The sequence below is a fragment of the Cydia strobilella genome, chromosome 1 (genome assembly GCF_947568885.1).
Source record: "Cydia strobilella chromosome 1, ilCydStro3.1, whole genome shotgun sequence".
NCBI classification, from domain to species: Eukaryota; Metazoa; Arthropoda; class Insecta; order Lepidoptera; family Tortricidae; genus Cydia; species Cydia strobilella.
The window spans coordinates 29,178,550-29,196,204 of record NC_086041.1 but is presented as its reverse complement, the minus strand read 5'-3'; the positions used below and the strand labels follow the sequence as shown (position 1 = coordinate 29,196,204).

At 37.0% G+C, this 17,655-nt stretch overlaps 1 protein-coding gene across 1 annotated transcript in view; it reads left to right on the top strand.

The window, feature by feature from the left end:
- Positions 1-145: 145 nt before the first annotated feature.
- The window catches only part of LOC134756166 (lysosomal-trafficking regulator), a 54,158-nt gene continuing 36,648 nt past the window's right edge, over positions 146-17,655 (top strand). The window contains exons 1-8 of the mRNA XM_063693020.1: positions 146-239; positions 3,924-4,000; positions 4,698-4,783; positions 5,171-5,286; positions 6,469-6,605; positions 13,236-13,369; positions 13,728-13,811; positions 14,137-16,493. Coding sequence (XP_063549090.1) covers positions 3,935-4,000; positions 4,698-4,783; positions 5,171-5,286; positions 6,469-6,605; positions 13,236-13,369; positions 13,728-13,811; positions 14,137-16,493 — 2,980 coding nt within the window. The 5' untranslated portion in view covers positions 146-239; positions 3,924-3,934. The remainder of the gene's footprint in view (positions 240-3,923; positions 4,001-4,697; positions 4,784-5,170; positions 5,287-6,468; positions 6,606-13,235; positions 13,370-13,727; positions 13,812-14,136; positions 16,494-17,655) is intronic.

Sequence of the window (17,655 nt, the reverse complement as noted above, 5' to 3'; positions counted from 1 at the left end):
GTCAAAAAAGTTCAGGTGTTAGCTGTTACTGTTGAGAGGGTTTTTTGTTTACCTCTTATTTTTAAATATAACCAAATAAATACTTTTATTTCTTACTTTTTGTGTTAAAGCCATGGGTGATAAGTATTAGTTATTAAAAGTTAATTGTAGGTTTTAGTTAAGACTATAGCCTCGCCAATAAGTATAATATTATGTTAAGTATCCTGGATTGCATTGTGCAGTACTCTGCTTAAAATTAGGTAAGTTACTTGTGTAATGGTGTTACTTCACATGTATAACATTCATATAAATTTCGTCAACTTAGGGTGCTGTGTATGACTGGAACTAATTTACTGGCATTACTTTGTAAAAGAACTACCTACCACTTTGAAAGCAATAAGCAATAACTTTGAAAAATGGTAAAATGATCTTAGGAACAGTAGGATTAAAAGAAATAATAGAACTAAGGGTACAAAAACCTAAATAATATTGTTTTAATACACAATTTAAACATTCTGTCATTACATTTATAACAAAAACACATAGGTACGTATCAATATTTAAGTTATGCTTAACTTAATTTTTTTTAATAGGTTTATTGCCCTAGTTTTCGTCCACTTGACAGAGCAGCTAGAGTTAGACCGAGGTAAGCCTGCAACAATTTTGATAGCACTAGAAGTTTGACGTTTTAAAATAGCATGCACTGCATGTGCTATCAAAATCGTTGCAGACTTATCTTGGTCTGACTAGTCATATATTTTATTTTTAGACATAGACATAGACATAATTTATTGGTAATTAGTTACTTCGCAAAATATCATTTTTATGAAGATAGACCTATTGTTTAAACATTAAGGATTGCAATAGGGTAAATTTGTGCGACAAAGTATTCCTTTTCCCAACTCCATTTTTATTTGATGAAAACTAGAGCTCCATAGAACTTTGCGCAAACACCCTATCACTTTTATTATTATTAAGTGACTTTGTGGGTAATGAAATGGAATGTACTTATGGGAATCTTTCCCAAATTCCCATTGGAATTTCAGGAAAACTGAGGAAATTATAACAAATATGTCTTCACTATTAAATCTATACTGTACAAGCAATCAAATAAATTGGTAAAATTACGAAAAACAATTTTTAACTGGCTATCAATGGAGTTAATGTCTTTGCAAAAAGTTAAGGCAAATTGTCCATTAACAGCATTGACAATAGTACATCTGTGTTTGAATAAAAAGAGATCTTAAGCATAGATATTGTAAGGCAACAAAACAAAGGGACAATTTATTTTATTTATGCTATAACATTGGTACTAAATACCAAATGACTATTAAACTAAAAGCAATGAGTCACAATGTTACAAAGCCTTACTTTCAGGCCTCTGGACTGTTTTCTAATAAATTTGTTTTCAAATATCATATATAGGCTGCTTCACAGGCAGTAGAAACAATAATAATCACATCTAAATAGATGAACATGATACCTTCAGTAAGTATGACAAAGGGTTCATCCATTAATTACGTCACACGAATTTCGAGGTTTTTTTTTCCTTTTTGAAGTTGGTTTAAAATGGATGAAATATGGATCCAAAGATGCACTATTTTGGTAATAGAGGTTAGGTTACTAATACAAATTAGTTTTCCTTACAATTATCCCTTTAGGTGGCATATGTCGTTTTAGAGTTGTTGGAACTATAACTTTCTGTCAATTAATTAAATTTCAAATTGACATTCCCGCTGTTAGAGTTTGCCACACAAAGGGTTAATCAAATTGTTTAGGAGTTGAATCAACATTTTTTACAGTAAATGCCGGTAATATTCTGAAACAATGTATTTTCAGCAGGACCACAAGACTTTTAGAAGTTATTTTGTAAATTTTAGAAGTTTTAGAAGTTATTTTGTAAATTTAAACATTTTAAGTTATTTTGTTTCCCCTTGATTTCCCCATAACAAAATTGTATCTTAATGAAAATTAATTCAAATACCTAAAAGTAAAATATTTAAAAACTAGTAAAATATAAAAACATGATGGGTTCCTTTGTGCCTGTATAAATTCTTTTCTCTGAAAATTGGAAAAATAGCATTAAATATTACGATTTTTTATAGTGACTTGATGAGAAGTAAAAAAAAAAAACACAACAAACAAGAGCAATTAAAACAGGCCACTTTGTGCTCTTGTTATCTAGACTAAACGGCTCTACATGCTTGATATGATCCATACATTTAAGAACACCTGTATAGTTATAGATGTGGTTTGTGGATTTGTCAATTCATCTTATTCATGTGTAATTCAAGCTTATCTAATAGCTAATTTAAACTTTCCCTCGTTAATAAAGTTTATAAGCAGAAACATAAAACATATCAACATACAATGATACTACTAGTACTTAACATTCGCAGAATAAATATTGTATATGCCTATTATCTGTGTTCTGACTACACACTTAACCAATCAATACTAGACCTTACCTTGTTACAATAAGGTTTTTGAGTGATCTACGAGTATTAACTGTCTCAAAGATGGTACTGAATATACTGATAACCACCAAGACGTCCGGTACGATCGACCTAAACTAACTGCAATTTCGCTTCCAAATCAAAATACACCTTAACTTATCATTTTAAAGTCTAAACTCGTTTAACGCAACTAATTATAATAAATAATGAATGACCGACCGCATAGATAAGGTTTCCCGAGGGTTGATTCTGATGTTGCCCTAATATCCGTCCCGCTTTTCGCAGATCAAATGTCAGAGACAACACTGCACGTTTTAATGTAAAATGATTTGAATAGTTTTGTTCGCGGGTTCGTTTAGTTTACGCTCGGCCGTCGTAAGTAGAGAAACTAAAACTAGTTTCCGTGTTTTGGTAGTTTTGGTGCTGCGTTTGCGTTGTTTACGAGAGAGTTTTGTGAATGAACGAATTAGTGCTAGTGCGTTGTGAAGTATGTTTAAATGGCTTTTTAACATTTGTTTATCCTACATCGGTTAGGTCTAATTACATTGTGTACCGACTGCTGCAAGGTGGGTAATGTAATAGGTAAATGTAACACATTTGAGTTTAAGATACTATTCAATGAATGGGTAACGTTACGATACTACCTATTTAATTTACGTCAGGCAAATAACCTTCGTTTTTTTAATACCAACTCTCAACTCTTAAAGCTCTTATGCAAATATTATAGACCATTCGCAATATTCGAGAGAACACTGCCGTTATAACACTGTTCTATGTATTTACCTAACCCTTAAGCTGCCAAATAAAGCTATATTTTTTAAACCTAAATGATAGCCATGCTCATGTGACTCCCCTGACTGGAATCACCAGCGCAGCGTCCGATAGGATGCCGTTATCACATGTAGGATCAGATGGGCCATGTGCTTATTTGCCATTATATTTTTACCCGACTAAAGCGTTATGATTTTAGCATTCCATGTAAGTGGGCATGTATGTATGTATGGGTATGTATTCCACCGTAGCTTCAACACTAGGTAGTTATAGTTACCGAGCGATTTCGGTGTCAATCGATTCGTTTTTAAAATGCGAATTTAATATTTTTAACCGAAAAAGACGTATTTGGGTTAGAATTTTCAAACGTTAAGTTGTAATATATCTGTCGGTGCGTAATTGGCATTGTATCAGCTTTCAGTACCAATATCAACTCGTTATTTTAGAGGTATAAATTCATGTCTGTGTATCTTATGTACACATACACCACACACGTATGAAAGGTTAACCAACAGAAAGTCGATTCAGCTAAATAGGCAGTCAGACCATTACCCTGCAGAGATTTTCTTCGAAATTTCTGCAAAATCGATGCAGACTTATCTTGGTCTGACTCTAGAATTAATTTTTAAGAAAATTCGTTTTCCCAAGTTACCTAATATAAAATAAAGTTTAAGATAGATTAATTGTAGGTATTAATAGACTTCGTTATTGTCAAAGGTTGAAAGGCGATGGCCGAGGAACCTCTGAAGCTCTACTGGGACCATTTCTTCAAAGCGGAGACCGGAACTTATGAGGTAACCACATTTTTCCACGGGCTCCGCTTGGCCATCCCAAGGATTGGGACAGATTCCAAAGTAAGGACGCTAAGTGTCTGTTCCTATTTCTATCACACGCGCATAATTATATTGCTATTATTGCTGTCTCGCTCGCATAGTGGCATTGACCGCCGGCATCATCGACGGGACAGCAATGTAATTATGCGCCTGCGATAGAGATACGAACGTGCGGGTCACTGAACGATATCTTTCGCGATTAGCGTCCTTACTTTAGTTTGTATAAAAACAACACACATCTATTTTACCTCTGACGTTGGATGATGATGATGGTCCCTATGACTACTAGTAGCTGAGAACAGCTGTTCTCCCCCCTAGGCCACAGGCACAGGGCGGACACGCTATACATCAAAAATCACGCGTTTATATGTGTGAACGGCACGTCTGTACACGCGTCATGCGTCATAGTGTGAGTAAGTTGCTTAAAAAATAGTACTGAGCGGCCGGCAAACGGTCGTCAATCTGCTTTCGCGGGGCGAAGTAATTCGAGCCGGGGCGGGGCGGTGCGTGATGGCCGTTCTGTATGATAATACTATTACGCCTTTGGTCATGGTATGCTTCTCGTCAGTCTCACGGTTTTCATTCATGGAATTTTGAAGAAGGGCTAGATGGAAGAAGTACTCTAAAGTGCCGTTGAACAGATGTTTTGTTGTTGCAGAAATCAACTTGGTTGGACCTGTTCTTAGCTGAGTTCCTTGTCAGACTTAATAGCGGCGCTAATCCGAAGGAACTTATCAATTTTTGGTAAGTATTAGTAAGCTTTGAATAAAATAATGAACACGTTTGTCATTTGTTCTACGATAAATTTGCTTTAAAATGTTTCAATATAGACCCAAATATACGGAGAAAATACCCTAGCCTTTAGATCTGACTGACCTGTAGCTAAGATGGTCGGCTCTTTATCATTTGTCACCATGCCTGTCACGTTCTAACAAATATGTAAGTGCGAAAGTGACGCATGGCGTGACAGGTGATAAAAATGCGATATGCACCATGATACTCCTGCTGAGCGCTACTAAGTAAAACACCAAATAACAAAAATGAAACTATAAAACCTTGTACTACGTCGGAAATTGCTTACTTTTTTCTTGTATTTTAATTAACTATTTTCATCTTTTCGTTCGTTTGTAGTCCTGTGAGCGGAGTGGTGACATTAGTGGGTTGTGAGTTACTTTGCGGGATCCACCGCGTGACGTCTTCGTTGAGCGCGCACAGTTCACCCAAAGAAAATGATGTTAAAGCACCAGGTAAATCATACATCATGTATTCGTTGCAAACATGGTTACAGAAGTTCTTAGAATTAACCTCAGACCTAAAAAGAAAAGTATATACATCCAGATTGGTTCCATCATCATCATCACAACTTAAGAGCACGGTCGGTGAAGCAGTCGCCAATCGTTCTTTCATGGACCAGATTTATGATTCCCTCGTACGGCGGCGCATTCTTTTTCACTTGGCTGAGATATGCAATTCTAGGCTTTCCTCTGCTTCTCGTCTTTTCAATCCTGCCTTCCAGAATGAGAATTTCCGATTCCCCCACTTGGTTTCATTTTTGTAAAAATCCAGTTCTGACCATGGGGTCCATGATTAATGGAGAGGGAACTCCTCATATCTTATACCAAGCACTTATCATAAAAAAGTTCCATTTGATGAAGTGGAAAATTGAACTTCTCAAAATAAATGATCTTAATGGCATTTTATCCACAGTAATAACATATACTAATCAATGTTTCAACCTGCTTTAAGTAGTAGGATTTTTTCTGTTAAACAGTTATTTTGTTTCCGTTAGTAGGTTATGTATACAAAGGACAAACCGCCACTTGCGATTGTTAAGGTAGTTTATTCAATAAAAAGGGCGCAAGTTACTTTCCGTACTGTATCGTACGTATGGCATTTGAATTTGACTTTCAGTACCTAATTTAACCTTTTCGACGTGTCAAACACAAAAGCTGTCACTCGGATGCCACGTCACCGAAGTTTCAAAACTGAAATTTAACTTTATGCACATGCACGTAGGTATACCTATGTTGCTCTATGGTCTTTGACCGAAGACGGATTGTCTTTGGCGTCCAAAAGGTTAAAAAACTGGACTGGACAAGTGCGAGTCGGACTCGCCCACCGAGGGTTCCGTACTTTTTAGTATTTGTTGTTATAGCGGCAACAAAAGTACATCATCTGTGAAAATTTCAACTGTCTAGCTATCACGGTTCATGAGATACAGCCTGGTGACAGACAGACAGACGGACAGTGGAGTCTTAGGAATAGGGTCCCGTTTTTACCCTTAGGGTATGGAAAACTAAAAATTTTAAACAGTGTAGGTACCTAATTTTATACTGGATTAGGTATATTTATGTAAAACTTGTAACCTCTTCCTAATTATTATTTGTTATGTTCCAAAGATTCCAATCGAAATGTTATTTTTTAAATAGTTGTGGAAAAAGAAGATCGTCCGACAAGCCTGTTCACAAAGACCAACTCACAGTCGACCGGAGAAGTGCTGCGCAAGTACTTGTTGGGAGGCGTGGCATGGCGCTGTCTGGCACTGCTGAGAGCATTAGGAGTCGAGGTACGTTCTACATAAGACTATAGCGAATAGCGAATGTAGTCGGACAGATATATCTTGCCGTCTGACTAACGTTCACGATGACGGCGCGACGGTGGCACACGGTGGGAGGCTGTGGTAACTTATTTGCTAGCGTCTCTCCGGCGTCGGCGTCTAGTCAACTTTATGGCTCCTGTTCGACGCAACCTATTTTTCCCCTCACTAGCTCGGAAAGTTGTCTTTTATCCTTTAAAACAAGCGGGGAAAAACGCATTTTATCCACTAGTGGGGAAAGTAATTTGACCTTGGATGGAGCGTGTTTAAGTAGCTTGACAGATAACAAAACGTAAAACGCTCATAATAATGATTCGTTTGATATTAATTATCATTAAACAAATGGTTTGAGAATCTAATAAAAAATACCAAATTTAGCTTTATTTAATGATTTTATGTCATAAACCTTAAAGTTCCATAAGAAACGTTTGTTTTTTAATAATGATGTTAAATAAAATTCTGAACGCACCTTTTGAGTAAATGCAATTTCAAAACGCATCATTGACATTTCATACGTCAGAAATGTCAACATTGTCAACAAAATTTTTACTTAAAAACTTCTCACGTAAAAATACAGAATTTCCAGTTTTTTGTTATAATATCGTAAAAAAATGAGTGATTTCAGTGATGAAGATGATCTAACGCCTGTGGATGTTGCATTTTCCTCGCTATAGTGAGGTGAAAAGTTTTGTGTTACACACGGGTGCAAATGTATTTACTTCTCGTGTGTTGAAACACTTGCTACGCTCAGGATTCTATTTTAGAACCACTCGCTTCGCTCGTGGTTCAACTATAGAATCCTTTCGCTTGCTCGTGTTTCAATTCCACACTCGCGGGTAAAATACAACTTTGCACGCTTGTATAACAAATAACTATTTTGACGGTGGGGTGGCCCTAATTGAGATAAAAGGTGGAAACCCGCGCGATCTGTCTTTCGTCGCAAGTTTTGTTTCCTTATAATTTATTTGCTATACGTCCCCTCTTAAGTAAATTAATCTATAACTATAGGTAGTTTAAAAAGACATCATACATCATTAATTAGGTATAATTATAAAGACGCTATAAGTACGAACATAGATATGTATGAACCGTTTGGCTTGGTCTAACAAGCATTATTTATTGCATATTCAAAACCGTAGCTAAACAACCGAATCAAACGATGAAATGAATACGTAGCACTTATGACGATAACAATTATTGTGAATTAATGAATATAGGAAACAAAACATATTAGCGCGATCACTTGTATGTGAAAAGTATCGATAGTTGAGTTATCGGTATAGGAGCTGTGAGTAGCTCCCTACCTAGCTGTCATAATATTTTGCTTCCTGTATTGCGATGTCTATTCAAATCAAAATATTGAGGGCCCCGTCAAGGAACGTGATTTTGTCATCGTTTACTGAAAGGTCTGTCTAGCCTTTGTAAAACTCCCACCTCCCTTATAAACGCTATGACGTTAGACTCCCAACACCCCCTTGTCTCGGAAGCGAGAGGTACAAAATCTAAATAGATTTAAATCGAAATAGATCGCTGTGTAAAACTTCTATTACATTATGTAATCTTTCTAATCTTATCATAACGTAAATAGTTCATATCTCGATGCATTAGCCATTAACGCACTTCTCAATACAATTTATGTTATGTATAACATAATAAACACGTTATTATCATTAGATAAGCATAGCTACTGGGTCGGCTGGATATTTGTAGAATTCTACGATTACTTTACTGTAATGTTTCATAATAGAACTAGCAATAATTTATTCGTAACCACAAACATAGAAGCGGAAATTATATAAAACAGAAAAACATAGAAAGGAGAAAGCGCGACGAAATGTTCTTATCTCAGTATGATGCTGGCGACTTCCAGCGCTGGCTGATCTTTCAATGAGACAAAGATAGTAATTATGTGGTATTTTCTATAAAAAGGGACCTAATTGTCGATGGCGCTTACGCCATTATGAACGATATAAGTGCATTGCCGCGCGACGCTGTACGGCGTAAGCGCCATCGACAATAAGGTCCCTTTTCATAGAAAATACCCCGTATAATTCTCTCTGTCTATATTTGAAATGAGACATTCCTTTGAAAAATTATACATTCACATAAGTATAGTATGGTACTTATAGTGAACTAATGATTAAATAAATGTTTATAGAAAATATAGCTTAATAAGTATTAGAAGTGGTCGTCATTTAGTAAAAGTTGAAATGGTATCTCTGACTAGCCCCATGCTGTGATGCTGCATGTAGTTAATATTTCCATATACATATACTATGGTAGTAAATTCCACCCCCCGTTCTAACTCTATTAAGGGATGATTTCCGGGATAAAAACTATCCTATGTAACCGCCCCGGGGCTCAAACTATCTTCGTATCAAATTTGATCTAAATAGATTCGGCGGTTAACGCGTGAAGAGGTAACAGACAGACAGAGTTTCGAGAGACGTTCGCATTATAATATTAGTACTAGGGTTGCCACCTTTTTTCCATACACATATAGTATTTTTGTCAAAATATTGAAAAAATATGGTATTTACTGGGAAATTTGAAAAAATAGGACGCCGATTTGAGGCGAATTAAAAATCCAAGTCGCATACGATGCGATATCGGTGTCATTTGTATACCCCATTCTTGAGTAATGAAAATATAGTATTTTTCGTACTATATTGTTTTTGTATAATATATAGTAGAAGTGACTAAAATATAGTACGATACTATATATTATAGTATGGGTGGCAACCCTAATTAGTACCTAAAACTATCCTATGTGCTAGTTTTTTATATTACGAGGCAAGAGACCAGACGGGATGTCTTTGATTCCGTGGAAGATGGGGCGTGTGCTCGTGTGGGACGCAACTTGTGTTAACACGCTAGCGCCGTCCCACCTCCACGGTACTACACACAAAGCCGGCGCGGCAGCGGAGGCGGCCGAGGCCCTCAAAAAGCGCAAATACGGGAGTCTCGACACCAACTACAACTTTGTTGCGTTTGGAGTCGAGACTCTTGATCCGTGGGGCCCCGCAGCACAGGGCCTATACCGGCAATTGTCGAAACGGCTGGTGGATGGGACCGGGGATAAGAGAGCTGGCAGCTTCCTCGCCCAACGCTTGAGCATAGCGATCCAGCGAGGAAATGCTGCCAGCATCCTTGGCACCATGCCACGGGGGCCCATTTTAGATTTAGATTTTTAGTTTTATAGTAGTTTTAGTTTAGTTAATTGTAGTTGAATTTTTACTGTAAGGCTTTATTTATTGTTAATTAACATTTGACAGCTACAGATTATTTTTTCATGATGTACCTATTGTCTGTTTATATATTACGTAGTAGTTTCCGTATGCTGATGATTGATAAAAACTATATATGTCCCTCCTCGGGCCTCAAATTATTTCAATACCAAATTTCATCTAAATTGGTCCAGAGCGGTTTAATCGTGAAGAGGTAACAGACAGACATAGTTACTATAGTTATATATTAACCTATTGCCTAATATTATATATATATATATATATATATATTATTATTGGGTACATATGTATATATGTGACGTTTTCAACCAAAAGGTACCACATTGTCGCTTTTTGATAAGGTTGATTTCTAATTGAAGCTATATGGAAATAGCGCCGTACTGACAAGCGACAATAAATACCCTTTTGATTGAAAATGGCACATATCATGGGTCCATTTAATACTGACAAATGTTTTAATTTCATAATGGTTCTGTATTCGCTTACTAGGTCTTTCCGGTGCATGAGTACTAAATGCATTGATCAGAAACCTCTAGACTAGTTCAACGCACTATATTACTTCATAATGGGTGTAATAACAAGTCACATGACTAAATTGATTATAGGGTCATATTTTATTATTATAGGATTATAGGTGCTTGATAACAATATCTTAATTTGTGTTTGTGTGAATTTTATCTATTACTAATAAATACGATTCCACCCATTTATATTTTAAATCTATCTACCCCATCTTGTACATACCACTAACACCGACTTAGAACGCATCTCTAAATGGAGCTCTTGCTATGGTTTAAAGGTTAATCCATCCAAAACTCAAGTAATTATCATCGGCAGCCCAAGAAGCATAGCAAGAGTCGATTTTGAAAATTTGCCTGGGGTTCTATTCGATGGGGTACTGATTCCTTTCTCTAACCAGGTTAAAAATCTAGGCGTAATCATTGATCGCACTCTTTCTTGGATTCCGCAGATCAGTGAGGTGAGCAGAAAGATCTTTGCTACGGTTGGTTCCCTACGTCGGCTTCGTAACTTCCTGCCCCTCCCCACCAAAATTGCGCTTGCTCAGTCTCTCCTCCTGCCCATTTTGGACTATGCTGATATCTGCTATTTAGACCTTACTGAAGAGCAATTGAACAAACTCGAACGACTTCAAAACGTCTGCATTAGGTTCATTTTCGGGTTGCGCAAATTCGACCATATTTCAAGCTTTCGTTCGCAGCTTAAGTGGCTGCCCATCCGATTCCGACGCAACACACATATTCTTTCTCTTCTGTATGTCACTCTATTTCACCCCAATACTCCTTCCTATCTTAAAGCCCGGTTTAAATATCTTTCCTCACTTAGATGCTCTCAAAATCTGCTACTTGTTCCCCCTCCCTGTTGTTCAAAATTTTACATCAACTCTTTCAGTTTTCGTGCTGTCCGGCTCTGGAATAATCTGCCCATTAATATTAGACGTGCTAAATCACTCCCCATTTTTAAAAACCTATTAAAAGATCATTACTTGTCTATTTCATAATGATCCTGTTGTCCTTTAATTTATTTGTCGTTATTATGGCTTCCTTTGTCATTTATATATATATGTATACTATATATTTATATATATATATATATATATATATATATATATATATATATATATATATATATATATATATATATATATATATATATATATATATATATTGTATACAATAATACATGTAGTCTAATTTAACTATATATGTGTAGTATATGTATTATATTATATTTTTATTGTTTTCTTTATTTTGCACCACCCGATAACTACCGTTTCGTTCGCCATCTCTCTATCTGAAGGTTGGCTGGAAGAGATCGCTGTTTAGCGATAAGTCCGCCTGTTGTTACCTACCAATTTATATCTTTTCTCAATGTCTGTATCTTTTTTTCATGTAGTGTGCACAATAAAGCATTTTATTATTATTATTATCTATGTCATATCTAAATGGATTAGGATTGTTATTTTGTTCCAAGAGTATGTGATAAAACTACTTTAAAAAATATGTTATTAGAGATACATGAATGACTAATACATTCAAAGTTTTGTACCTTAAGTACTTACATTTACTAATTGTGTTGGAATTCTGAGAGTAATGACAATGATTTGTCAAGCTATGTTATTTTGAAAATTTAGAAATTTATTAAGTAATAGTGGTTAGTAATTACCTATACAGGCTATACATATGTATATATTTATATTTCCTAATATCTTTATCTAGCTCTTATATTGTCTATTATTGTGCCTTGTATTACTATTGTATTCTGTGTCTAAAAAAGTGCCTTCTAATTTAATTCCGATTTGGAGCAAACGAATTTTGAAAGTTCTCGTTATTTACTCAATCCTGTCTTTAGTAGTTATTGAAATAAGTATAATGTCCTATTAAGTATATGTATTAATATTAGAGATGCCCCGAATAGTGGTTTAGGCCGAATACCGAATATTCGGCCCCTCTCTCGGCATGACATGCGAATATTGTGAGTCATAATTATTATGAAAACTGTTCGCCAACAACGTTTGCTAAAAAGATATATTTTTTGTTGAACAGAATTAATGAATGTAGTTAGAGTCAATGAAATCAGACCCATAATAAAAATAAAATTATTTGTAAGCAACAAATGCCCAAAAAAGGGTCTTCGTATTTAACAAATTTCCAAGAATACATTTCAAATATTAAATATACCTAGTTTTTGGTTATGTTTATTGAGTACTTAATTTTTCTTTTTAGGTAAAGGTGCAGCAGATATTAGGTATTTGGCCGAATATTGGGCTACATTCTGCCGAATACCGAATATTCGTCAAAGTGGCCGAATATGCTGAATACCGAATAGTTGCCGAATATTCGTGGCACCTCTAATTAATATAATACCTTTTGGGATCAAATATACCGCCGATGTAAAAGTTCGCCTTTGTACATTTTATGTTTTATTTCATTGTATTGTATTACATGTCTTATGTACCATAAAGTGTTTACGTACAAGTACATACATACATATGCCCGTCGCTATGCAAATTAACTTGTCGCGTTACTTCATCGTGGATTGTATGTATTTTGTCTATAAAAGCAGGTTTTTGTTGAACACTTCCTAATAATAATGATAAGATATTCGTCGAAAAAGTTATTTTACGAATGTGGATCATTAAGAATGTCATACTTACAAAATCACGCGTCTTCTCTTGATATGTAGGTATAGTGTTGTGACATACAATAGTATAGTGGCTACGTAACTTAAAAAATCAGTTACACGGTTTGCACACGATATCGATGCTAGTAAATATTGGTCTTTATTATTGAATTTGCAGCCTTAATGCTACAAATGAATAATTTTAACGCAGGGCCTCTCATGCTGTCGACAACTGAGCTCCGTCCTTATCTGGCTGTTCGGCGAGCTGAGCGCGGGCGCGTCCACTCCGACGCAACCGCGCCCGCGCGTCCGAAGAGCGCCCATACACCAACTATTTTCCAACAGGTGAGACTTCGCTGCCCCAATATTACAGGGTTCTATGTTACATTTTCAAGATTGTTGAAATTCGACCTAATGTCACTATAATAAAGTTCAAATTTCAGTTCGATAAAAGTGAAACATAGAACCCTGTAATATTGGGGCAGCGACTTACCGATACTGAGACAGTGTAGAGTCATGCATATAGAATCTATACCCATAAAGGGCGCGAGTGTAGCTACAGCAATTATTTTACTATAAAACCACACGCATAGTACACGTTTATGCAGTGGCTTTGAAATCTTCCGAGTTGCAATTTTTTCCTTTAGGAAATGTTAAGCATATAGATGTAATCGATGGAAAAAGCGCGCCTAAATTGTTACAGGATATGGTCCAAACAAAAGCCCGCTGGCAGTCCGGCATCAAAGATCAACAACACTGCAGTATCCGACCGGAGTACGACTGGACGGTAATTACATACAATTTTTTATATGGGGAATTTTCTATGAAAAGGGACCTTATTGTCGATGGCGCTTACGCCGCACAGCGTCGCGCGGCATTGTATTTATATCGGAGCATCGTTTATAATGGCGTAAGCGCCATCGACAATAAGGTCCCTTTTTATAGAAAATACCACATATTTTTAGTATCTTGATAATCCCCAGTGTAAGAAAATCCAACATCTTTTTGTTTCCACTTTCTGTGTTAAATTTGATTTTTGAAGTCTTATATATTTATTTGTAGAATCAATTCATGGAATAACAATACCTTAGCGTTTTTTTATGTTATCCTAGATCCAGACACGTAAGCCAAAGTAAGGACTCCGATGTCAAAACGAAAAGAAAGACGCTTAAACAAGAACTTTCTTCCGAGTCTGCTGACTCCAACGACGACTTGCAGGTTCTAAACCGATCGCTCGCCATCAAAATTTCTTCTCCCGACGATTTCGAGTACTTCAACTCGCCTCTAAAGTCTTCCAATGAGTATGCCAATGAACTTTACGGTGAGCCTTTTCATTCGCCAAAGAAAACAAAACCAAAACCAGATGATTATATGAACGAAAAGCATAGAGAGGTTATCAATTCTGAGATATCCGCGTTTGAATTCATCCTCATGATCACGGATTTGCTACAAGAGCTGTGTAAAGCTGAAAGCAGTCTGTCGGGTTCTGAAGGTTCACAAATATCAATGCAGTGTATAAATTTTTCATTAAAAAACCTATGCTCTCTACAGTTTGGTTCGCTTCCCTCTTGTTCAAAGAGTGTGGACGAAGTCTCTCACATAAAAGTTGCCCTAACAGAACTACTAATAGTCTCTTTAGACAAAGTTCTCATCCGGTCCGACCTGTGTGCCAAACTAATAAACAATGGCATACTACCGATGCTGCTAAGAATATTAGAGGACGTAATCTGCAAATCTAGCTCTAAGTACCATAAGAAGTCTGATGAGAATCTCGTCGATGATACTTTAACAGAGGCTCAGTCTGACGATATGCTCAGATTCGTTTTCGGCATAGCGTATTCTATCACAGCTTTCTTCCACTGTCTCCTTATGCAGTGTCGCACCCTGGACAATTTAAGAGAATTCACCGATCAGTTCAAGTTGTACGGAGAGTGTCTCAAAGGCGGTCTACTTAGAGAATGCGTTGAGTTGATGATCAGGATACGAGGCGTTGATTACGACGAGGCCTTCACGCTTATAAAGAAGCTGTTAGAGTCCGTGGGGAAGCTAATAAACGGAATGAAGAGGGTGCGAAGTGAGGTTGTGCATTCTGCAGCTTGCCCTCGTACTAGACATAAGGTCTGCCGTGCGCGGGTCGCGGCGGGCATGCATCACCACCATGACATTCTAGGCGAGGCCAGCACAGATCTTCTCTTATCGTCCACTTGTTGCGTATCAGTTCTATATGGTACACTGGCTTGCTTGTTAACGGACGAGGAAGTGTCAGCTCAGGCCCCGCTCAGACATAAAATACTGCGTGTTATGTTAAACTCTGGCGTCTGCTGTTGCTTTTCCCCTGGACTGCTAATGGAATACATTGTCCGATTGATGTTAACACACGACTCGGTCGCTTCGAAATGTCTCCAAGTTTTAGAACATACTGTGTACGGGGATTTGGGAGCGAGCGTGCTGATACCGAAGGTCACAGATCAGCTCCCTTGTTCCATTTGCGAGCCGAGCGATGACAAAAGGTTCGCCAAGAAACACTGCCTTCACTCTGTTAGCCCGGTCGATCGGAAGAGTATATGGTCATTCTTGATCCACTACAACTCTTTACTACAACTGGATAATCATAATAATGTGTTGCATGCGACGGTGTCTCATTTGCTTCGAGTGACACCAAAGTGTCGATTAGAAATGAAGCACGAGTTACTCTTCAGCGTGATATACCCGACTTTCATAGTCGCCAAACATAGATACATTATTAGAATGGAGGACTCGGCCTATTTCCTGACCGTATCGTGTCTAAATATCTTTTCCAGTCTACTAAACACGGTTTCTTTTGCCGATCAGTTCATTCAAAAAGGTGGCCTTAGTTACGTACTGGAGCTCGTCTCCCTACCAGAATTCTCAAACCAGTGTTGTTCCATACTCGAAATAGCTATTACCGTTGAAATATTCAAATTGATCAAAGATAACACAACCACGACTTATACTAGAGAAATAAGCTCTCTAGCGTCTATCCAAATGCTATTCAAGTCTCTGTCAGGAACTACCCAGAGATGCTTCAAAATCTACCGCCTTAAACTTCCAGAAGAAAAATTCAACGAGCTTTCTGACGTCGCTGAGGAAAAGAAAAAGCTATCATTCAAAGAGAAACGCCGTGACTCGTCACAAATAAGAAAAGTGTCTATGCCGAAAGCGATAAAAACAAACTTCGCTGCGGGTGAGAACGTGATAGAAGAATCTATAGACGATTACTTGGAGGCTTTGAAGAATGCATGGACTTTCTGGAAATCATGCGCGGCACTGTGTCTTTATAGCCCCGTGTTCAGACAATACGTGATAGACGAGGACGTGTTCTTGGACAGTTTTGCGCTGCTACGAGTGTTGTTGTATTTAGTGAGAAACTGCGATATCGCGCCGGCGGAGATGAGACTGCTAATTAAGATCGTGGAGGCCTTGCTGACAGTGCAATTTGCCGTGTCAGGTGAGTTATTATTATTACTGCTTTTTCACTAAGGGGGTAATAAGAATACTTTCAGTTTCCTGGTCAAATTATTTCCTGTAGGTACGAATTACCATTTATAGCTTTTTACTGGTACTCTACACGAACTAAAGTTTTCGTAGCCTAGTCGGTAGTAACCCAGCCTACGAAGCAGCAGGTCCCGAGTAAGGGTATTTATTTGTGTGTTTATCACAAATTGAGCTTGGACTAGTTCGATCTATGTAGAATTGTTCTATAAAATAAAATAAAACACCATCCTAGTAATACAACGTAGAGATAGATCGCAATGTGTCACTTTGTTAGTATGATACTTTTAAGAAGAAATTAGAAATTATCCCGTAAGAAACTTGTCTGAAAATGCTACAAATATGTATTTATTTGCCCTTCGCGCTTTTATTCGTATATATTTGATTTGATATTTGATCTATTGGTCTATATTTGACACATTATCGGTCACAAATTTGTAATTTCTTTGATTGACTTCAGTGAAGTAATTACATTTGTCATAAATAACTTAGGTATAGACACGATAGCAGCGTTCGAAAACAGTCGTGGTTTCCGTATTTACTCTGTTTGTGCAATTTAACTACTATTCTCTAAATTGGTCGTGGCACCAATGTTTGTAAGTTTATTTATTTATATAACAAACTACAGAAACCTTGAACGTAAGTTGTTACCGTAAACGCAGCCAACGCAGGTAACCCAGGTTACTACACCTAGTCTAGAATCTACTGCGAAGGTTCTAATTTCTAACGTTCTTTATTGAAGAGCCCTTCGATTTTAATTAGTCTCATACTAGGTACACGTCGCGTCGTTAGAAATACGACATACGATCATACTTAAATACATGCATATCGAACATTATTAAAAATACAAACCATAATTAACGTAAACAAAACCTATTGAAAGCTACAATGAAGCAAACAATACACCTTCACCTATCATTTGCGCATCTGTACCCAGGCACCCGTTATAAATTATTGGTCAATTTGTATCAAATGTTTCGTTGCGGACCGAAACCACAGACGGAACATTCCACACGACACGTGGTTAGATAATACGGCACTGGTAACTTTATATTAGCAAAACCTATACTATTGCTAATGTACCACGAAAAACTAAATTGGACTCTTTTATGTTAAAG